The following is a 24116-nucleotide window of genomic DNA, read 5'->3' on the forward strand; positions in this document are numbered from 1 at the left end:
TCGCAAATTTAGGACAAATATTTGCCCAAATATTCGCTAAATATCGCGAATTCGAATATTGCCCCTGACGCTTATCACTAATAATTACTGTAAAACCAAATTACCATTTTTTGCTTACTACTTTTGCATTATAAAGGTTTTCTTTTTTGTCATTTGGTTTTGTATTGCTGTATTTTGAAATCCATATTTTTAAATTATTTTAACTTCACTGGGGTTGTGCGCTGGGCAAGTTTTTTTTATCATGAAACTTTTTGATCACTTTTGATCACTTTTTTGGAAGTGTGAAGAAATATCACATCATTATCTTTTTTTATAGTGTTCACCATGTGGGGTGAATAATGAAGCTTTAGGCAATCTAAACATATAATCTAAACATGCAGCAAATTTATCGCAGTGGCATATGCTGATGATGAATTTGGTGCACCTTAGATTTTGTTGTCACTTAAAGCGATTGTCTCATCTGAGACATTGATAGCATATACATAGCTAGGATATGCAACCAATGTCAGATAGGTTCAGGTCCCAACTCTGAGACCCACAACTATCTCCTGAACAGGACCCCAAAAGTAAGCATAGAGAAACCACTCATGGGCGTCTGCCCTTCATTCATTTCTATGCTACTGCCAGAAATAGCCAAGCGCCATAGAAGTTAATGGAGCAGTGGCTGCTCTTGCACAGTGCAGTCTCCATAAATTTCTATGGGACTTCTGAAAATAGCCTAGTGCAATCTCTCAACTATTTTTGGAATATGAATGGAGAGTATGGCACACATGCGTGATGAGCTCTCCATCATTTTCAGGGACCTGTTCTGGAGACAGTTGCGGTTCACCTAATGTATCTGACATTGGTAGCATATACTAGTGATATGCCACCAGATGTCTAAGGTGAGACAACCCTTTTAATTTGGTCTTAATAACACCTATTTTAACAGAATTTTGTGCCAAAAATGTTGGTTCAACTTTGCCACAAAATGTTGCAACTTAGCCCAAGCCCTTTTTCCTGCTGAGTCATGACATGTTGGAGAGCCAGGTGCAGTACATTTTTCTAAAACTAAATTTAGCATACTTTATGATAAGATCCAAGCTTGATCACATTAGTAAATGTCAGATAACGTGTTAGTTTTGCAATGTGTGTTGTTATTGATCCTGTTTTTTTTTTATGCTTTAGTTTTTTCTATTAATAAGACATTTTTTTATTTCTCCTATTTTTTTGTTTTTATATTAAAGAGATTGTATCAGCACAGCAAATGGCATTTACCATGTAGAAAAGTTAATAAAAGCCACTTACTAATGTATTGTGATTGTCTATATTGCTTCCTTTGCTGGATGTATTCATTTTTCCACCACATTATACGCTGCTCGTTTCCATGGATATGACCACCCTGCAATACAGCAGCAGTGGTCGTGCTTGCACACTGTAGGAAAAGGTGCCGGTCTCTCTGGTGGCCAGGACTTCTGACATGCACATAGGCTGGTACTTTTTCTTATAGTGTACATGCACGCCCACCACTGCAGGAAGGTAGGGTGGTCCTAAACCTTAATTACAAGCAGTGTATAATGTGAATGACAAATTAATCAAGCCAACAAAGGAGGCAATATGGACAACCACAATACATTAGTAAGTGCCTTCTGTTAAATGTGTCTACATGATAAAGGCAATTAGCTAAGGTAAGACAACCCCTTTAAAACATTTTAGGCCTGGAAGAGAACATACAGTCCTCTGATTACTCATGTAATACACTTCAATACTGTATTGCAGTATATCACATCTGTCAAGTAAACCTGACAAGCAGTCTTTTATGCCCTGACTCTAGCAGGGCCTACTACTATTCCCTGCATGGCAGACCGAAGGGCCTTTCTAGATGACCAGCTACCATATTAACCTAAATGCACTGAGCAATTATCACCCACTTTGCCATATACTGTATCTGCTTTTTGATTTTCCTTGTATAAACTTTACATCCTGAATGTGTGGATTGTCTCTGTCTCTGCTGCTGATTTTAAGCTGTAAACCCACCTTGTTACCAAATTTGCAGACATTTTTTTCAGTGCTGGGTTGCATTTCCACAATGTGCCAAATGTCTATATATAAAAATAAAAATAAAAAAAAAGTATACATGTATGAGTATTGAGGTACAGTAAGAATTCTTTTATGAGTCAGATTTTATTTCTGTTCATTAAAGTGCAGTGGTTAGGGGATAGGTTTAAAATATGGACAAACACTTTAAAAAGAACCTGTCAGTAGCACCATGCATTGTAAAATCCAGACAGGATCCATGGGTACCAGTTACATTGTTTCAGAGAAAATATAGATAAAAAATGAGCCGAGAATGAGGGGAAGAGTCTACTAGGCAGCTCCCCGCTTCTCCGGCTATGCTTGACTGACAGGTCTCTCTCTGTTTGTTCATAGGTAGATACCTGTCAATCAAGCTACTGCAGAAAAGCAACCACCAGGTGCTATGAGCTACACCCCTAGCTCGTCTCAACACTAATTTTCATACATAAGGCCCATTGACTTGTGGGACCCAAAGCAAAATATGTAGCAAGGGCCCTCAAACCAGCCAATGTAATTGAAAGGAATAAGAGCTTAGGGGATTCCTCAGGCACCAGGGCTTGGCTGCAACCTCTGACCCCTCCCCTTCTTCCCCGTAGTGGTCTTCAATCAGTTGAATAAAACGTTTTTGGTTGGAAATTTGGGCAGTAGAACAGAAATCAACACATTTTGTTTTCTCTTCCCTGATCATGTCTGGATCACCTCTATTGCACTATATTTGGTATGGTGATACCTCTTTAATATATTTATTACATAATATTTATTGTTACTGAATCTGAACTTATACTGAAATTATGTGTGATATATTAGTAATTAAAAGTCATTTCATTTTTGCAGGTTAAGAAACAGTGCACAGAATCAGATGTTCCAGAGCCTCAGAATTCCAGGTAACTGGCTTTAAAATATTTCACGATTAGCAGATGGAGTCCAAAAGTGATTTGTAAGGAGGCAGTGCTGCTTTCATGAGAAAATCATATCCAAGGGCCATGAGCGTGAAAGAAAACAGAGGCAGAAAAGACCTGGGTGTATGGCATATGGGCTAGGCGAACATGCTTTGAAATGTAACTCACACCAGGCATGCTAATGGTGTTAATGGCTTTTACAATTAATACGAGAGTGGAATGGAGAAGACGGGAGGAGATAAAAGCAGAAACACTTTGCAGGAACAATATTGCCAACTTGTCACCTGTTACATATCAGAAGGAATGGTTATTACCTAACTCCCAGATGAAATAGGCCTTCTGTCCACAATTAATAGTTCTTTTTAATTCTAAGGTGATGCTGGAAACACCTAGCCAAGTGCATGCAACATTTATGAGGGTACAGGTTGCGATTTATAGAAATGTTGGGTCCGCATACGTATGTTGATTTATGAAAAAACATAGATAGATAGATAGACAGACAGACAGACAGACTTTATTATAAGCCACAGAAGGCTTGGCAGTTGTATGAGCACAGCATAGATTTATTTTTTTCAGGTACATCTTAGAGTAGAAGGATCAGATTTACTGTACCTAACCTTGGACTGAGTCGGAATGAAGAATAATATATTAGTCACTTCTCAGGATTCTAATTTAAAAGGGTTGTTGACCTTTTATTTATCCTAATGCTCAGGATATGCCATCAGTAGCTGAGTGGCACAAGTCGGACTCCTGCTCCGAAAGCAGACAGCTCTGTCAACTTTGCAGTGGACCGAGCTTATTTACCAGTTGAAAAAAGTAGATGTACATGATGTAAACTACATCAGCATATCTGTTACAAACCATAGTTATCCTGGAAAATACTAGCCTTTTTGGTTAAGGTTAGGGTTAATTGGCGACATGTGTTGCACAACTTCTTGTCGCGAAAAAGTTGCATGAAATTTTTTGTTATGACAGTCAATGGTGTCACGCTGCTAAAAACGACATGCTGCGACTGCAATATGAGATATGGATTTTTCTGCGACTGTTGTGTTGCAGTAACAGCATGTCGCATGCCACAGTGCGACACCATCGTTATCATTACCAAAATGTTGTGCGATATTAGTGCAACATGAATGTCGCATGACACATGTCACAGTGTAGTTGTACCCTTTCTGTTGCGCGACACATGTCGCCGTGTAGCCCTAGCCTAATGGGTTAATAATAAAAATAGAAAACACCAAGAAGCAGACTAGATGCTGTAGTGGACTATATTGTTCCAATTTTGTGTCTCTATTTAGTACATTGATTACATCATGCTATAGTCTTCTGATTTGGCTGGTGACATTGTCCAAAAGTATCAATGTGGTCTTCAGGCTGCACATTTGTAGCAATTAGTTACTCAGATTACTACTTGTTGGCTCCTGGCAGAAATGCCACTGGTATAGATACCTGAATTGAGCAAATAGATTTGGGAGGACTTTACTATAACTTTATCTATCACTAGTGCATTTACTATATTTTTGTAATTATAAATTAACACTGAAATAATTTTAAAGATATACTAAATATAGCAAGAAAAATAGCCAAGAATAAGGATCTCAGCGACTTAGACATACAAATTGTGATGGTGAGACAGCTAGGTAAGAGAATTGCCAAATTAGAGGTCTACTGAGGTTTTCCTGTTAAGCAGTTGTTAGGACCATGTCTACCAAAAGTGGTCCAATAAAGGACAACTTTTCTACTGTTCACAAGGTCTTGGGCACTCAAGTCTCATTGATGTGTGTAGTGACCGAAAGATAGCTTATCTTGTCTAGTCCCACAGAAAGATTACTGTATTACAAATTGCTGAAAATGGTAATGTTGGTAATGTATCAGAGCATATAGCGCATCACCGATTGCTGCCGATAGATCGATTAGAGCACATTGACCCCTATATTTACCATTGATTATAATGGGCATGTGGGTATCATAACTGGACCATGCAGCAATGGGAAAAGGTAGGCCAGTCTGACAAAACATGTTTTCTTTTACATCATGTAAATGGCTGGTTGTATGTGTGTTGTTAGTTAGGGAGGGGGTTGCAACAGGATCTACAGTACTGTGGGAAGAAGGCAAGCTGGTGGAGCCAGTAGGACTCTCCAGGTAATGTTCTGATGGAAAACTTTGGATCCTGCTGTTTGATGTGTACTGCCTAACTTGACATTACTCATGCAAAATATAGCAATAATATTCCTTCAAGTTAATGGCCTTTTTCAGCACTGCAAACATTGTTTATGATTGGTTTGAGAAAATGAAAAGGTGTAGACCTGAACGCCTTGAACTCTTGTCATGTTCTTAATACCAAAGGACACCTTCAGAGGTCTTATGGAGTCCATACTGTGATAAGGCAGAGCTGTTTTGGAATAAGGGGGACCTACACAATATTATGGCAAACACTAAATGTATATTAGAGATTAGCATAGTTCTCAAAAATTCAATTTGGCCGGTTCGCCGAATTTTCCCAAAAAGATTAGATTCGATCCAAATTTATTTGTGGCGAATCGCTTTAAAAAACAGCTATTTCCTGGCTGCAGAGAGCCTGTATATAGGTGTAGGACACTGTGCCTTGCAGTAACACGCATAGAGAGTCTGCTGTGGTAGTGAAACAATACTGTGAGTCATTATGACATGCACATGACAGGCGTTGCTCTTAGATTCACTGAACACTTCACTTATTTGGGCAGTTATGGTGCCAAAACTGAACAAATAACTTAAGTGTGAATTTAGCCTTAAAGGTCAATGTTCGCGCCAGGGAAGCCCAAGATCCTACTATAGTATGAAAGAGCGCATGCCTTTTACGCCATCGTCAGCTGATTCCACATAGATGTCTACAGAAACTGTTCTATTAAACTCTTATACAAGTAGAGCCCACTTGTATAAGCGGAGTGGAGAGGGTGTCAGCAGTAACTTTGTGTTGACGTCACTGATTATTTTGCCCTTCCTCTGATCCGCCAGAATAATAACCCTCAAAAAACTGATCCTGTCTGTAGAGCATCCGCCTTTACTCGATAAGCAATTGGTCAGTCGTCCATAAGTATTGCTAAAGCTAAAAAAAAAAAACAGGAGTGGATCCAAAACAGAGATGGGATATTTGTCTTCTGTGTTTTGTACCCACTCCTGCTTTTGGCTACCAAATCATAAGCCAATTCTGATGGGGCCATACAGGCCTCACAGCTGCTACATAGAAAGGATCCATTTTGCTTCTCATTTTTCCTTCCTTCTGACAGATCAGAAGAAGGGTCAAATAAATGATGATGTGAACAAGGCCAAACAGGGACACTAGTGGCCCAGTCACAGAGTGGGGAGGGTGGGAACAGCATGAGAAGTCCACAAAGTGGCCGAAAGACATAGTGGTGAGGTGGTAGCAGCATGAGGAGACCACAGAGTGGCCCAGAAACATAGTGTTGAGGTAGCAGCAGCATGAGGAGACCACAGAGTGGTTATTTGGCAGCAGTATGAGAGACCACAGAGTGGTGAAGTGTCAGCAGCAAGAGGAGACCACAGAGTGGCACAGTGTGGAGGTGACAGCAGCAGCATGAGGAGGACACAGACTGGCAAGGTGACATATTGTGGAGGTGGCAGCAGCAGCAGCATGAGGAAGCAATAGAGTGGCACAATGACTGAGTGTGGAGGTAGAAACAGCAGCACGAGGAGACCACAGAGTGGCACAATGACATAGTGTGAAGGTGGTAACAGCAGCATGATGAGACCTGAGTGGTGAGGTGGCAGCAGCATCAGGAGACCACAGAGTGACCCGTTGACAGAGTAGGGAGGTGGGTGGCAATAACAGTACCTGCTGACAATGGTGGGTGTCAGAAGGAGCACTTGGCATCAGATGTATGGCATCAGGCGGGTGACAGCATCAAAATACTAGCTGAGGCATGTATCCAGAAGAAACTGGTCTCTTTTGTCAAGGTTTTGGTGAGGCAGCATGGATGATCTAATCTGCATCAGGCATTCGTGGGTGGAAAGTCTGGCTGATCCACACCTGATTCATCTTGACAAAGGTCAGTCTCTCCACATTTTGTGTGGACAGGCGAATTGTCCTTGGCGTAACTATGGCCCCCGCCGAACTAAACACCCGCTCTGATGCCACACTACTGGCCGGGCAGGACAGCTTTCCCAGGGAAAACTCTGCCAGTTGCGGCCACAAATCCAGTTTGGCTGCCCAGTAGTCCAGCGGATCTTCAATGTGGGGTGGCAGGGTGCTGTCCAAGTATGCCACCATCTGCTGGTTCAGGTTCTACTCGAGAGCGCAGAGGGCCCCCCAGTCAGATCTGTGAGAGGATGGACGATGGCGTATATAGGCAGTGGCCAACTAACTACATAGGATGTCTCTATAGTAGTTCAGTTTGTCCTCCCTCTCAGCGGGTGTAAAAAAGGCTTCTATTTTGGACCGATAGCGAGGGTTTAACAGGGTCTACCTCTGCCGAATGGTGACAATTCGGCTGTCACTACCCAAGCAAGTGAGCATGCAGCGGGCCATTTGAGCAAGTAACTCGGAGGGACTCCCTGCCTCCATCTCCACTGCATACTGCCACGGAGTGCCTGGGTCATCTGCCTTGTCTTCCTCATCTCCCTCTTGCTCCTCCGGCTGCTCCTGCTCCTCCTATCCTGTCTCCTGTGTATTAAAACCACCAATTTCGCTAGACATTGCTTGTGCTCCAATGTCCTCCTCCTCCTCCAGTTCAGCCCCCATGTAGCTGTGAGATGTAGGCACCATGTCTCAAGTCCCCTGACCAGCCAGATTTACCAGCATCTGTCTAGGATATGAAGCAGTGGAATGACGTTCATCCCGTAGTCCTGACAAATAACGTGGAATCCTAAAAGGGCCTGAGCAAACGGCAGGTGTCATAAATGAGCTGCCACTGGCTGACATCAAAGTTACACAAGGGAGTACTCCTGTCCCCTTGGATCATAAAGAAATCATTTATGGCTTTTCTCTGTTCTTATAGTTGCTCCAACATATGGAGGGTGTAATTCTTATCAGCCTATATTGGGAATGCCGTTCTGACGCTGCAGCTTAAGGAGGGTGTTTTTGGAAGTGTAAGAGTGGCTGAAGTGAATGCAAAGTTTCCTGGCCATTTTTAGGATGTCTTGCAGATGGGTGGAAGATTTCAGGAACCGCTTGACAGCCAGATTGAACACTTGCTCCATGCAGGGCGCATAGCTTAACCCTCCTTGATGCAGCGCCAACACCATGTTCATCCCATTGTCGGTCACCATGGTTCCGATTTAGCTCTTACTGGGAGTAGTAAAAGTGCTGGGTGGGTGACTACTCCCCATGTTGCAGGCAGGGTCTTGGCAGGCTTATAAAAAACAGCCAGCACTGTCAGGTGGTGTGGATTACCTCCCTCTGACAGTGGAGATCTGGAGATCTCTGTGCTGAGGTCTGAAAACCGTGTTTCAGGTGAGCAAGTCGCCTTAAAGCATGCAAGTGGACTTTCTTAGGCTGAGCATTCAGCCGGGTGTGAACTGACACCCAGGATATCAGCTGAACTTTATTTATTGTTTCTGATGTGAACAAGCCTTAAGCCTGAAAAGTGACTGTTGTGTTATGTTATAAGTTGGTAAGGCTGATTAGTCAGCCTGCATTTGTGGGAGGGGCTGGAGGCTCTTCATATACGAGCCACAGCCTCACTCACAGGCGTGTGTTCTCAGGTGCATCTGGGCTGATTTGGCCCGTATGTATCACATACATACCTGCTTCCCTAATTTCCTAATAATCCATTGATTGCTCCGGTTCACCCTACAGCATCATTGTCATGTCTTACGCAGAAATTTTGTCTTGCTTTAATTGTTCATGCTTTCGTTCAGGTCCTGCCAGAGGAGGAACAAGTAGGGTAATTCCCTCTAGCATTTCAGTCTCTGGTTGTAGTCAATCACATCTTGCCAACCAGGTCCCCGCGCAAAGTCTTTGCCTTTTTACCACGACCAGGAATTCATTTTCGCCGGTAGCTTCATTGCAATTGCATTTCCTCACTTATGGGAGATCATAGACAGAATCTTGTATATTATGGCTTCGTAGCTTCTTTCTGCACTAACCTCAGACTCCCTACAACCACGTTGAATTGGGTTTTGGACGAGGTTCAGCATTTCCTCACGGTAGAAGATTCAGACAGTAGGTCGGTCTTCACGTCTCAAGCGTTAAAACAATTCTCAGGGGCACACAGTAGAAAAACGCGCGGACCACGGCTAGCAGTTAGCTGTTGTCTGGGGAACTATTCAAGGATTCTCTTCCTATCTACATAGTTCTTTTTGGTCCTCATTCCTGCATAGTCTAGGCAATTAAGTTTCGGTCCCACGATCTCCTGAGGCTAGGGCATTGCCAGTACTCCCTAGAACCAAAACTTTACAAGGTTCAGTTGGTTTTCATGATCCATTTCACAACGTATTCCTGGTCCTCCATTCGGCTTGGGGGCAGTATCCGCAATATTGAGCGTCATGTCTCTGGCCTTGTCATCCACAAGATGGGTTGTAGGTCTCCTTCTGGCCTTGCCTCATATACCCCAAATTTTTCGCTCTAGATCCCTGACTCCTTGCAGTTAACTTGGAGATCAGTTTGCACATGTTATTCGAGTTCCTTTTCTACCCTACTTGGCTTGGTTTTTGCCCACTTATAGGCCTACCCACGATCATGACTTAGGGCACACAGCAAGTCATTTAGTCAGGTTAGCTAAGACACGCCTAGCTGGGTTAGGTTGTTCCCGTTGTTTCTCTCCCTAGGGTTCTTCGGATATCTCTTGGCCGTAGCCATGACCACAAGTTGGTAAGGCTGATTAGTCAGCCCTCATTTGTGGGAGGGGCGGAGGCTCTTCATATATGAGCGACAGCCTCACTCACAGGCGTGTGTTCTCAGGTGCCCAACCCTCCCTCCCTTATCTTCTAATTTCCACAGGGTATGCCCACTTATAGGCCTACCCACGATCATGGCTTAGGCAGACAGCAAGCCATTTAGTCAGGTTAGCTAATATACACCTAGCTGGGTTAGGTTGTTCCCGTTGTTTCTCTCCCTAGGGTTCTTCGGATAGCTCTTGGCCGTAGCCATGACGACAAGTGTGAATAAACACTGAAGAGTGATTTACAACCTGGTCCTTTGCCTCTATACTGCGTCTGCTAAACTGCCTACCAGGCTGTCTCCTTTGCCAGTCTTTCTGACACTAACTGACCATCTGAGACCTGATTTTATTCCCCAGCAATTATTACAGCAGTAACACCTAAGATCACCTCAAGCTAGAGGAAACAGTCATGCTGGAAAGGTGTAGACTGTTGTATCCCACTTCCACCTACCCACCAGTCCAGGAAATCCAGCCCAAACTTGTTTCAGCAAACTACACTTTGTGTAAACTACTGCAACTTTCTGGATTGCCTCACCCATCTGAAGATTTTGGGAGAGATATACATGCCTTCCAGCACTTTACCATACATAAGATATGTATATATATATATATATATATATATATATATATTATAATTGCGGATCCGCAAAAAAAAGGATGACGTCTGTATTGTGACAATGCCTATCCTTGTCCGCAAAACGGACAAGAATTGGACATGCTCTATTTTTCTGTGGGGCTACAGAACGGGCATACGGGTGCGGATAGCACCCAGTGTGCTGTCCGCATTTTTTGCAGACCCTTTGAAATGAATGGGTCTGCATTCTACCCACACAAAAAAACGGACACGGAAACAATGATATTTTCTGTCCGGCGAATGCCTAATGTTTGGGCCCTTTTCTCCACTGGCCTACAGTAAAATTGTTATCCAGTAATCGTATAATATACCTCCAGCCTCATAATCACTTGATCTTTTCTGTCCGGTGAATGCCTAATGTTTAAGGCTTGTACTCCACTGGCCTGCAGTAAAATTGATATCCAGTGACCGCCTAATATACCTCCAGCCACATAATCACTTCATATATACTGAACGGTGAATGCATAATTTTTGGGGCCTGTAATCTAACTGACCAACAGTAAAATTGTTTTATGGTAACTGCCTAATGTACCTCCAGCCACATAATCACTTATTCTTTCCTATACGGTGAATGCCTATTGTTTGGGGCCTGTACTACACTGGCCTGCAGTAAAATTGTTATCCAATGACCGTCTAATATACCCCCAGCCTCATAATCACTTGATATTTTCTGTCCGGTAAATGCCTAATGTTTAAGGCTTGTACTCCACTGGCCTGCAGTAAAATTGATATCCAGTGACCGCCTAATATACCTCCAGCCACATAATCACTTCGTATTTACTGAACGGTGAATGCATAATTTTTGGGGCCTGTAATCTAACTGACCAACAGTAAAATTGTTTTATGGTAACTGCCTAATGTACCTCCAGCCACATAATCACTTATTCTTTCCTATACGGTGAATGCCTAATGTTTGGGGCCTGTACTACACTGGCCTGCAGTAAAATTGTTATCCAATGACCATCTAATATACCCCCAGCCTCATAATCACTTGATATTTTCTGTCCGGTAAATGCCTAATATTTGGGCCCTGTACTCCACTGGCCTGCATTAAAATTGATATCCAATGACAGTCTAATATACCTCCAGCCACATAATCACTTGATCTTTTCTTTCCGGTGAATGCCTAATGTTTGGGGTCTGTACTCCACTGACCTGCAGTAAAATCGATATCCAATGACCATCTAATATACAGTACAGACCAAAAGTTTGGACACACCTTCTCATTCAAAGAGTTTTCTTTATTTTAATGACTATGAAAATTGTAGATCCACACTGAAGGCATCAAAACTATGAATTAACACATGTGGAATTATATACATAACAAAAAAGTGTGAAACAACTGAAAATATGTCATATTCTAGGTTCTTCAAAGTAGCCACCTTTTGCTTTGATTACTGCTTTGCACACTCTTGGCATTCTCTTGATGAGCTTCAAGAGGTAGTCACCTGAAATGGTTTTCACTTCACAGGTGTGCCCTGTCAGGTTTAATAAGTGGGATTTCTTTCCTTATAAATGAGGTTGGGACCATCAGTTGACTTGTGGAGAAGTCAGGTGGATACACAGCTGATAGTCCTACTGAATAGACTGTTAGAATTTGTATTATGGCAAGAAAAAAGCAGCTAAGTAAAGAAAAACGAGTGCCCATCATTACTTTAAGAAATGAAGGTCAGTCAGTCTGAAAATTGAGAAAACTTTGAAAGTGTCCCCAAGTGCAGTCACAAAAACCATCAAGCGCTACAAAGAAACCGGCTCACATGCGGACCGCCCCAGGAAAGGAAGACCAAGAGTCACCTCTGCTGCGGAGGATAAGTTCATCTGAGTCACCAGCCTCAGAATCGCAGGTTAACAGCAGCTCAGATTAGAGACCAGGTCAATGCCACACAGAGTTCTAGCAGCAGACACATCTCTAGAACAACTGTTAAGAGGAGACTGTGTGAATCAGGCCTTTCATGGTAGAATATCTGCTAGGAAACCACTGCTAAGGACAGGCAACAAGCAGAAGAGACTTGTTTGGGCTAAAGAACACAAGGAATGGACATTAGACCAGTGGAAATCTGTGCTTTGGTCTGATGAGTCCAAATTTGAGATCTTTGGTTCCAACCACCGTGTCTTTGTGCGACGCAGAAAAGGTGAACGGATGGACTCTACATGCCTGGTTCCCACCGTGAAGCATGGAGAAGGAGGTGTGATGGTGTGGGGGTGCTTTGCTGGTGACACTGTTGGGGATTTATTCAAAATTGAAGGCATACTGAACCAGCATGGCTACCACAGCATCTTGCAGCGGCATGCTATTCCATCCGGTTTGCGTTTAGTTGGACCATCATTTATTTTTCAACAGGACAATGACCCCAAACACACCTCCAGGCTGTGTAAGGGCTATTTGACCATGAAGGAGAGTGATGGGGTGCTGCGCCAGATGACCTGGCCTCCACAGTCACCGGACCTGAACCCAATCGAGATGGTTTGGGGTGAGCTGGACCGCAGAGTGAAGGCAAAAGGGCCAACAAGTGCTAAGCATCTCTGGGAACTCCTTCAAGACTGTTGGAAGACCATTTTAGGTGACTACCTCTTGAAGCTCATCAAGAGAATGCCAAGAGTGTGCAAAGCAGTGATCAAAGCAAAAGGTGGCTACTTTGAAGAACCTAGACTATGACATATTTTCAGTTATTTCACACTTTTGTGTTATGTATATAATTCCACATGTGTTAATTCATAGTTTTGATGCCTTCAGTGTGAATCTACAATTTTCATAGTCATGAAAATAAAGAAAACTCTTTGAATGAGAAGGTTTGTCCAAACTTTTGGTCTGTACTGTACCTCCAGCCACATAATCACTTAATATTTTCTGTACAGTGAATGCCTAATTGTTGGGGCCTGTACTCCAGTGGGCTACAGTAAAATTATTTATTGACCAAATAATGTACCTCGAGCCACATTATCACAATTTATTTTATGTCAGGTGAATGTCTAGTTTTTAGGGCCCGTGCTACCGTGGTTAAAAATGCAATCCTTCTAGGCTCCAGCAGTGCACATTTTTGGGAATTTCCCTTTAAGACGCATAAAAATGGCCCATGATTAAAATACATATTTTTTTGCTGGAATTTTTGTCATTGATCCCCCTCTAGTATGTCACTGTCCATGTTGTGGGATTATTTGTGCACTTCTAGTAAGTATTTGGTGTCTGCAAATATGACCTGAAGGTTTTTCAGGTTCGCCTGCTATTAAAGTGAATGGGGCCCGCCGCAAACTTTCGGTTTGCGAACATTTGATCGCGTTCGCTCGATCACGTTCACGAATCGTCCCGGCCGATGTTTGTCCATCACTACTTAGGATAAGTCATCAAACTGAAATTGTTGGGGATCCGACTCACAGCATCCCCAGCGATCAACTATTTGAGGAAGCTTCCGTGTTCACAGAGCTCCTATGAGTGCTGTGGCCTCCTAGCAGCTTACCAAGCACAGTTCCGTCCATTTGATAGCAGGTGTGCTTGGTGTCTCTTAGTATTCACTTGAATGGGACTGAGCTGTGCTTAGGCCATGTGACCAATGAACGTGGCATCACATATCCTAGGAAGAGACGCAAGCACTCATGCACCTAAGCACAAGAGCCGTGGCCTCTTCAAACTGATCGTTGAGGTGCTGGGAATCTCATATTGGTGGCTATAAACATAAAAATAAGAAAAAGAAAATAAGTTGTGTATATGGCACATAATGCAAAAATTATGTGAAAATTTTAAATAATTCAACATTTATTTCAACAGCCAAGGATGATGACAGGTGAAGCCATGAAGACAGTTTCATTATTTAGAATGCTAGTTAGTGGACTGACTGCATTTAGAAAATAATATATACCTGTAGCATCCAGCTCTACATCATTTTGAGAAAATATAGGATTTGGGTCTAGCAATCCATAATATTCTCTTTACAATATGACATCCCTACCTAGTTAATATATTAAAAATCCTAGAGCAACGAAAATCTGCTAATTGGTAGCACTTTCCTCATATACAATAATATACCTTCTAGTATAACTGTATACTGATAATGTAGAATTGTCTGTGTCAGCAGGAGTGTTAGGTACCATCTTGGCTTTTCAGAGAAAGTAATAGCTGTAATATTAATGGGAAAGCACAGCATCAACCTCACATATCTTACATACATACTGTCTGGTTTGCATTGGTTGACTATCAATATCAGTTGAATTCATCCAAAAAATTACATAATGAAGGTAAGTAGGTGCCAAAAGAATATTGTAATTAATTTCTGATTATTTGGGGGAAAATCTATCATACCTGGTTTAAAGTAAAATTGTAGCAGCTGTTTATAGCCTCATGCACACGGCCATATGTATTTTGCGGTCTGCATCTCATGAATCCACAAAATACAGATGCTGTCCATTTGTCATCTGAATTTTTTTTTTCAGATCCATTAACTTTAGTGGGTCCGTGGTTTGCATTTTCATCCACGTTTTGTCCGCATCCGTTTGTCCGTTCTTCTAATACACTATACTTGGCCACAAAATGCAGATGACAGACCCATTAAAGTCATTAGTTCTGCAAAATAAATGTGGATTCCAAATAGACAGTGTCTGTATCAAACTGCAAAATACTGCTAAAAGACTCTAAAATGAGATCAGACTCTGCTACCGTCTTTCTTTTCATAGTTTTTTTATAGATCTCACCCACAGGGTACTATAGTCAGTCAGTGAGAATGTGGACTCTCAATAAATAGAAATACTGGATAATGCATCATCAGTACCCATTACCATATGATTTTTCTTCATTTTCACATTCAAAAAAGCCTAATATCCAAAAGGACCAGGAGTACAGCCTTATTATAAGCTGAAGTGAAATTAATTTTCTTGCACAAAGGGTCTCCTGCCTTGTGCTAGGTCGGGTGCCCTTGATGTTAGGCATTTGGCAGGGTGCAAGGCAGGAGTTCAGGTGATTGACTCAATAACCAGGCTTGTTTAGTAATAACAAAGAACAGTCTCTGAGGATGATAAGCATTGCAGTATAAACAGCAGCAACAGGCAGAGTTCCAAAGTATATCATAGTATAGTCTGATCTCAATAGCTGTGTGTAGGCAGGTGTGATAGTGGGAGAAGTTCCTAAGTCTCACTCTAAACACAATGAAATTTTCAAAGATGATCAGAGGTGTGCAAAACTCTCACAATTAATGCTGCAGATCATCAAACGGGTGGCCAGTCCGTTATATAAGTGTGGCAAGGCTCTTTTCAATATCCTCTTCTCAGCAGCAAAGTTTTTCTGTCATGGTGTAAGGGGAGGGGAGGAACACCAGAATGAGAACAGAAGGAAAATGACCAGGAACTAGGCCTCAAGGCTAGGGAAAGGGAAATGGTAACCACCTATGAAAACCCTAAACCTAGCCCTGACTCCTGTCAGTATGAATAGACCCTGGAGGTGGGAATATTCACACACCGTAAACCTAGGCCCTAGTAACCCTAAATAGCCCTAGAAGTAGTGACAGGGTCTGAAACTTCTGGTTCCTTCCCAGATGAACGAACCAGCGTCTCCCTGAGGCCTAGTAAAGAACATGCAAATGGGAACAACACAATACAAAGAGAAGTACACTTATCTTCAATAGAAAATGGATGAGCAGGAACTCACACCAGCATTTCCAACTCCAGACAGAGAATATCAACCACATGGTATGAAGTGTGAAGTGTGAGTCCAGACTAAATAGAGAAGCAGTAATGACTACAAGCTGCACCTGAGACAAGAGGTGTGGTCATTACCAACAACAACACTGTAGCAAGTGAAAACAGATCTTCTAACCTCTGTCATGGGAGGGACCGTGACACTTTCACTATAAACAAGCATACCTTTTATAACACGCACAACCTTGTGATCCTAGACAGTCTGTAGATATCTGTTCTCTTTCCCTTAGGGCTAGTCTCCTGGCACTATTTCTATTCTCTGGCAGTTTCTCACTTCACAGAAATTATGTATTTTTCCTGGAGAAAACAGGCTCACAGGCATCTGCCTCTCTCACAAGTAGAGCTAGACTAAACTGGCTGATCCAATCCATCTACACAGCTCCTCCCTCAGAGATGGCAGAGCTAGCCATCTTCTGCTGGGTTAGGGAATAATAAACTAAGGTGTGCTACAAACACATAACTTTTGGAATCACATACAGCGTATAAAACAAAGCAATAACCCTTTTAGCACCAAATTAGCTTTTAGCAGTAATCTTAGTCACTGCACAAGAAGAAGAGTATCAACTTAAGGCTACTTTCACAATAGCGGCAGGACGAATCTGACAGGTTTTTCACCTGCTATTTCGTCGTGCCACCGGACTGCAGATCCGTCCCCATTGACTATAATCGCGTTTTGTGCGGATCTGTCATGGACGGATCCGTTCAGATAATATAACCATTTGCATTCATTCAGAACGGATCAGTTTGTATTATCTATAACATAGCCAAGACGGAGGACGGAAAGTCAATGGAGGATGGATCCGTTTTCTATTGTGCCAGATTGTGTCAGTGAAAACGGATCCATCCCTATTGACTTACATTGTGTGCCAGGATGGATTTGTTTGGCTCAGTTTCATTAGATGGACACCAAAATGCTGCAAGCAGTGTTTTGGTGTCCGCCTCCAAAGCGGAACGGAGACTGAACTGATGCAAACCGATGCTTTCTGAGCAGACCTTTATCCATTCAGAATGCATTAGGGCAAAAACTGATCTGTTTTGGACCGCTTGTGAGAGCCCTGAACGGATCTCACAAACGGAAAGCCAAAACACCAGTGTGAAAGTAGACTAACATATTAGTTTAGAATCAATTCACTAATTTCAAAAAATCATGTCATTAGCAAATGTAGAACCATAATAAAAATGCTTTCCCATTGTTTCTGAGGTGATTTTTTTTTGTAGTATCAGAACTAAGCTACAGTATAAATGTATGGCATGTAAATGTGAACTTCAGGAAATTTCAAAGGTAGGCTCTGGGGCTCTATTTTTGTCTAGCAAAAGTATCTACAATACAGTTTCAGAAAAAAAGAGAAGGTAATAGTTAAACTCATAATAATTATTGAGGGCTAACCAGAGAATTTTGTTTACTTAGGTGATTGAGTACTTTAATCGAGTGTCCAGCAATGATCTAAATTGTATATCCACAGTTGTATACATAATACATTAAAGGGGTTGTCCCATGAAAAATATTCTAGAGTTTTCAAACCAGCGCCTGGATCTGAATACTTTTGTAATTGCATGTAATTATAAAATTAGCATAGCCACTGAGTTATTCAATAAAAGGTATCTGTATAGCGCTACCTACTGTTTGTTTTTTCTTATTTCTCTGTTCAGCTCACTGAGAGGGTCACACATGCTCAGTTTCATCTTTCAACTGTCTCTTGTATTTTGATTGGGAAAGCATGGACATGCCTCCTTAGCTACAGCAGAAAATACACCCCCTTCAGCTGGCAGCTTCATTTAAATCTAGTAGAGCAAATAATGGGGAGATCTCTGGATCCATGTGCTGTACAGGGCTGGTTCTAGCTTTGTTAGAAAGAGACCGTTGTGTACTATATAATGATATGTATACTATAACTTCTTTAAGGTCATATCCTGACTGATGAGTGCCCATTGAAGGCAAGTGCTCTGGGAAAAAATGTTTAAGCATGTTGTATTACAAGTCCTTCTGCTAAGTAGTTTGTGCCACCAATGTGGTGGTTTTGCAAAGTCAAGGAGTTAAGGAGCTGCAAGGAGGAGGGAGAGAACAGCAGCCAGAACCAATGATGGAGTAGGTTGTGTGTTTTCAATTACACCAGACTCGCTGTAGGCACTGTAGCTTAACTGTAATCACATATCACAGCACTGCCCTAATGGAGCAGAGTTAAAAAGGCAGCTAAGGAGCAAAACAATGAAGAAAACTCTGGTTATCATCCCATGTAGATACATACATACATACATATTATTTTGAGAGCCTAATTCGACAGTCAATTTTGTGTTTTTATTCAATCAATAACAGTTTCTGAAAAGTGATATGCGCTCATTGTCTGATAGGTGCAGGACTCGCATCTATATCGAGAACGGAACCATGAAAGTTAAGGAGGGTGCACTGCACATGTGCAGCTGCCCTCCATTCATTTTCTATAGGTGAGCGCTGGCTCGGCTATTTCCATCAAGCCCATAGAAGTGAATGGGAGTGGTTGCCGGTCATGTGATGTGCGCTCCCCTACACTTCTATGGGGCGCCTGCTTGGTGGTGGCTGGACCGGATTCCTCCAGCCACCACCTTTCAGGGCTCTGTTCGTGATATAGGTGCGGATCCCAGCGGTGGGATCCGCACCTATAAGACAATGGGGGCATAACCTAGCGATATGCCACCATTCTCTATGATGAGACCACTTTAACAGTGACAAACAATAATGCAATATGGCTGCCTTTCTTTCTGAATTACCAGTACATTATATGACCAATTTTACATTGTGGGTTGAAAACTGCACTTTATACTGTATGTCAAGTATCCAACAATGTCTAGAATCTCTTTTGTTTCGAGTCTCCGATTGTCAAGTATCCAACAATGTCTAGAATCTCTTTCGGTTCGAGTCTCTGATTTTTTAGACACTGAATAGAACCCAAATCTTTTCTGGTTTGATTCAGACAAATCTTGTAAAATCGCTCTCAGCTCATAAGCATTTGATAGTGTTCTGCCACCACCAGGCAAGAGGTAATTGCAGTCAGTTGCAGCCAAGCATTAACCGTAATTTGCGACTGCAGCAATAAAAGTAGATACAGTAACACCTGACACTATATCATACCGAGGGGACGGTCGAGGGAAAATTAAAAAAATCGTAAAGAATTTATGAAACGAGATAGGAGATTTTCATAAAAATTCTGCTTTTTAGAGGACTAAAGGGATTTATATACCAATTTCCAGGGCAATTGGAGCAACTTTAGTTTGGCACGACTAGATTCGGACCCTAACCGAACTTTTTGAAAAGGTTGTCGAATCTTAAACAAACCGAATCTTGTTTTGATTTTTGTATGGCTACCCTTACCAAAGATAGAACATGCAGCCAGTTGAAGTAAGAGAAATAGCCACTTTAGAAATAATAATGATGGATATTTTTTTTCTACACATTATACCTGTGAATACATACCCTGAATCAGGGTAACTACCATAGCAGCAGACTATGGGGCCCAGGCCAAGAGGGGGCCCAGTTGGGATTATCTCCTCTTCTACTGGGGGTAAAAACTTGGTCAGGATTCTGCCCTCTAAAGAAGCAACTTTTAGCAAATAAGGCAGTGGGAAAAATGGCCCAAGGGTCATTGAAAGGGGTTTAGGAAACGCTTCTGCCCTGGTTTTATCCTTGCTATGGGGCCCTTACTTCTTTATGTACGCCACTGCCCTGAATATAGATGTGAAGTAACTAAAGACATAATATCTTTTTATTACCTTGAAAGTAATAAAAGTAATATCTTTTTATTACTCTGAAGAAACTAATGACGGAATATCTTTTTATTACTCTGAAAGTGAAAAGTGCACAATTTTAAGAAATAACAAGCATTGAAGCGCTCTCTAGTGGTTCAGGTAGATATTACCTTCAATAATGGCCATACTTTTCTATTGCATACAACTTGTCTCCTCATGGATTTTGTGTATATACATTAGGTACATACAGTATATGTGATGTCAAGAACCATAGGAACAACAAACCATCTCTATGTACATGTTTGAATTATGCATTATAGCAATAAATGTGTTTTATGAGGTAAATGTACTGTATCAGTGGTTAAGGCGTGTGTTACTGTTGGCACTTGCCTGTACTATCATTGATTGACTAGATTGTGTGATAATTATACTGGCTCACAATCCTGATCTTTTATTTGTATCTGTAGCTCTATAAAGTTTTTAATCTGCATTTTCAATAGAGATAGTAGTTTTATCATGGTATCTTGGGTCTAGTACAGTACCTTTTGTTTGGTGATATTGCTTTGTTTGGTACTGCATGACCAGTTAAAGTTGATAGGAACAATAGCTACAAATTCAAAACTGCACTTTTATACTGTATGTCATGTACAAAATTCTAGTCATTGTGAAGCATGTATCTCAAAAATATCAAACAATGTCTAAAATCTACTTTACTATTGAGTTTTACTATTAATTAGAGATGAGCTTATCGAATGCCACAAAGAGGAATTCAATAGTGTTGAGCACGAATATATTTGAATAGCAAATTTTTATTGCGAATATCGCCACTACACTTCAGGAATTTGCAATTATTTAAAATATAGTGCTCTATATTCGTTATATTGAATATTCAGCTTTTTTTTCCATCTGAACACATGATTCCTCTCTACTTTTTGCTTGTGGGTCAATGAGAAGGAAGCAATGTCAAGTTCAGAACGATACTTAGTGCACCAATCAATAATCTGTAGTCAGGCCTGCTAAAATGTGAAGTTGCACGTAGTGATAAAATTCTAATGACTGCCGATTAGTGCAATCGCGTATATATTGCAGCACTAGACTCTATATAACTCTATGCATATAAAGATAATGTTCTGCCATGCCATCCATTTTCTCCAGTCTCTGGAAACGTATACCAGCTTGAAAAATGTAGCCAAAGTGACCCACGCCTGTATTTCCCATTATGAATTTGCATTACGCGATTTTTACATTGCCGATTTATCGCATTTAATAAAATAATCTTGAATTCTCAAAATTTGCGAATATATGACGAATAGTCTACAATATAGCCCCTGCTGCTCATCACTAGAATCTAATCCAAATTTCAGGATAAATTTAATTTGCCTAGAAGCCGAATTTCCTTGTGCTTCGTGTCAGCGAATCGATTTAACCTGAAATAATATAAAAAACAAAAAAATTCTAACTTACCTCCTCCATTTGCTTGCGCCGGCCCGCCAGCCTCCATCTTGTTTGAAATCTCGTCCGAAAACCTGTGCGGAGCAAGATTACATCATCACACCAGACGGCGTGATGATGCAATCTCTCGCTGCACAGGGTTTCAGCCGAGATCTTCAAGCAAGATGGCAGCGGCGGGCTTTGAATACTGTATGGAGCGAGCACTCTGTACAGTATTAGAATGTTTTGGCTCCTATGAGCCGAAGTTATTACTTCGCGAAGTCTCGTAATTTCCACTGTAAAAAACATTTTACCAAACTCGGGTTCAGTTCCAAGGGACCACCTGGAACAGAAACCGAGTATGTATGGTAAAAAGTTTTTTGCAGAAGAAATTAATTTCGGAAGTTATTACCCGAAGTTTCGCAAGATTTTGCGAAGTAATAACTTCGGCTCATAGGAGCCAATACATTCTAATACTGTACGGAGCTCCGTACAGTATTGAAACTAAGTTTTATGCAAATCGACTTCAGATGTTTCATCCAAAGTCGATTCGCTCATCCTTAACCCTCACTATCGATAGGAGAACATGCAGCCAGTTGGATTAAGAGAAATAATAATAATGTATATTTTTTTCTACACATTATACATACCCTGAATATAGATATGACTTAACTAATGACAGAATATCTTTGTATTACTCTGAAGAAACTAATGATGGAATATCACAATGAAAATAATGCTCAAACATTAAATGAGAAAGTTTATAGGGACTGCTCATGCCAGACACCAAAAACATGTGACCATCATGAATCTTAATATCAATTGTATAGCAGGTTTATTTCTACATTTTATAGCTTCATTGGTATATTACTTCATGTATAGAGTTGTTATTTGAGTGCTGTATGCTGAAATTTTTTGAGCATTGTATCATTGTATGGTGGTAATTAAATTACCTAGGCATTGTATGATACTGCTACCTAGGCATCGTACAGTTGCTGTACTATACAACATTGTTAACTTAGCAGCTTATTGGAAATATTAAGTCTACAAGTAGCAGTGTTATTTGGGCACCAGAGTATATGGCACTTATAACTAGCCACTGTATGGCATGGTTATTTGTGTACCATAAGTATATTCTCTGACTTTACATTTGTTAATTAAAGCCTTAACTTGATTTTTATTTGCAAATACTATTAAATTGTGATATGACCAGCAAGTATGACTAAACTGGGAATCTTAGATGGCTGGTGCTTTTGTGATGGCCTTCTACTGTAGGATAGTGACTAAATACTTTATCCAGCATAAAATGCAATTTACTACCAATAAAGTACAATTTCAACAGAAGTTGTTTTTTAAAAGATGTACCAAATTTTTTATTGAAGGCTGTTTGAAAAAGCTATCTTAAAATCAACACCTCAACCATGCAGTTTACAGAAATTAACTATAAAATAGCAGTACATTCACAAGATCAAATAGCTTAAATGGTCACTAACTTTTCAAACAACTTATTCTCAGTAGTCACTTAAAAAAATTAACTCACCTCATCCATTTGTTCACGCAGCCGGCATCGCTACGAGTACAAGTGGATGAGGTGAGTTATAATTATTTTTTTAACCCCTCAATTGACATTTTAGTAAGCATTTTGTATTAAGAATGCTATTATTTTCCATTATAACCATGTTATAAGGGAAAATAATAAAATCTACAGAACACCTAGCCCAAAACCAAACTTCAGTGAAGAAGTCTGGGTTCGGGTCTGGGTACCACATTCAGTTTTTTATCACGCGCGTGCAAAACTGAACAACACAACGCAATCGCAGTCAAAACTGACTGAAATTGCGTGCGCACTCGCGTGGGTTTCCTGCAATGCACACGTGATGCATCCGGAGCAAATACGGTATGCCCGTGTGAAAGACCCCTAAGGATATCATGATACTAGAATACCCACATAACAGCTTTATGTTTCTTTTGCAAAATAGTAGTATAACTACAGTTTTGAGCCCCTGAACTGGGAGCCAAAAAACAAACAACATATACCAAAAGTTATATGGTGGTAATTTGGCAAATGACCAACTTATATCACTGTATACATACAGTGGTATATGTTTGTGGTATATAGTAATGGTGAAAAGTTTTGAAATGGAAAAAAAAAAGTTTTTCACAAAGTTTGTAGCTTCAATGTTTTTAGATCTTTTGTCAGATAAGATATACTATGATATACTGAAGTACAATAATAATTATTTCATAAGTCTTTTTTTTTTTTACTTAAAAAATGCATCAAGTTTAGGCAAAGACTCTATATCTCATGTGTTGAAACTTCTTATTAAAGATTCTGCAATTTGTCCTGGCATGATGGAAATCAGCTTCTGGCCCAAATCCCGACTGATAGCAACTCATCCTTGCCTAGTGAATGCTTGCAGTTTATCGCAGTTTATGTGTTTTTGTTTGTCCACCTGCTTTTTGAGGATTGACCACAGGTTCTCCATAGAATTCAGATCTGGGGAGTTTTCTGGCCATGGACCTAAAATTTTTATGTTTTGTTCACTGAGCCATTTAGTTATCGCTTTTGCCTTGTGACATGGTGCTAGATCAGAAAAAGCTATTTTTTTTTACTACCGAATTGCTCATGGATAATTGGGAGAAATTGCTCTTTGAAGATGTTTGATAGCATTCTTTATTCATGGCAGTGTTCTTAGGCAAAATTATAAGCCTGCTCCTTTGGATGAGAAGCAACTCTACACATGAATGGTCTCAGAATGTTTTACTGTTGGCATGGCACATGGTAGCACTCACCTTTTCTTCTCTGGACAATGATTT

At 40.9% G+C, this 24116-nt stretch overlaps 1 protein-coding gene across 11 annotated transcripts in view; it reads left to right on the forward strand.

The window, feature by feature from the left end:
- Window positions 1-24116, forward strand: part of EYA4 (EYA transcriptional coactivator and phosphatase 4) — a 309340-nt gene that overhangs the window by 122399 nt on the left and 162825 nt on the right. For all 11 annotated transcript variants that reach the window (XM_044289386.1, XM_044289385.1, XM_044289391.1 and 8 more), the window contains one exon: window positions 2890-2939. In XM_044289386.1, the coding sequence (XP_044145321.1) occupies window positions 2890-2939 (50 nt within the window). The remainder of the gene's footprint in view (window positions 1-2889; window positions 2940-24116) is intronic.

Source organism: Bufo gargarizans, chromosome 4, assembly GCF_014858855.1.
Source record: "Bufo gargarizans isolate SCDJY-AF-19 chromosome 4, ASM1485885v1, whole genome shotgun sequence".
In the NCBI taxonomy this organism is placed as follows: Eukaryota; Metazoa; Chordata; class Amphibia; order Anura; family Bufonidae; genus Bufo; species Bufo gargarizans.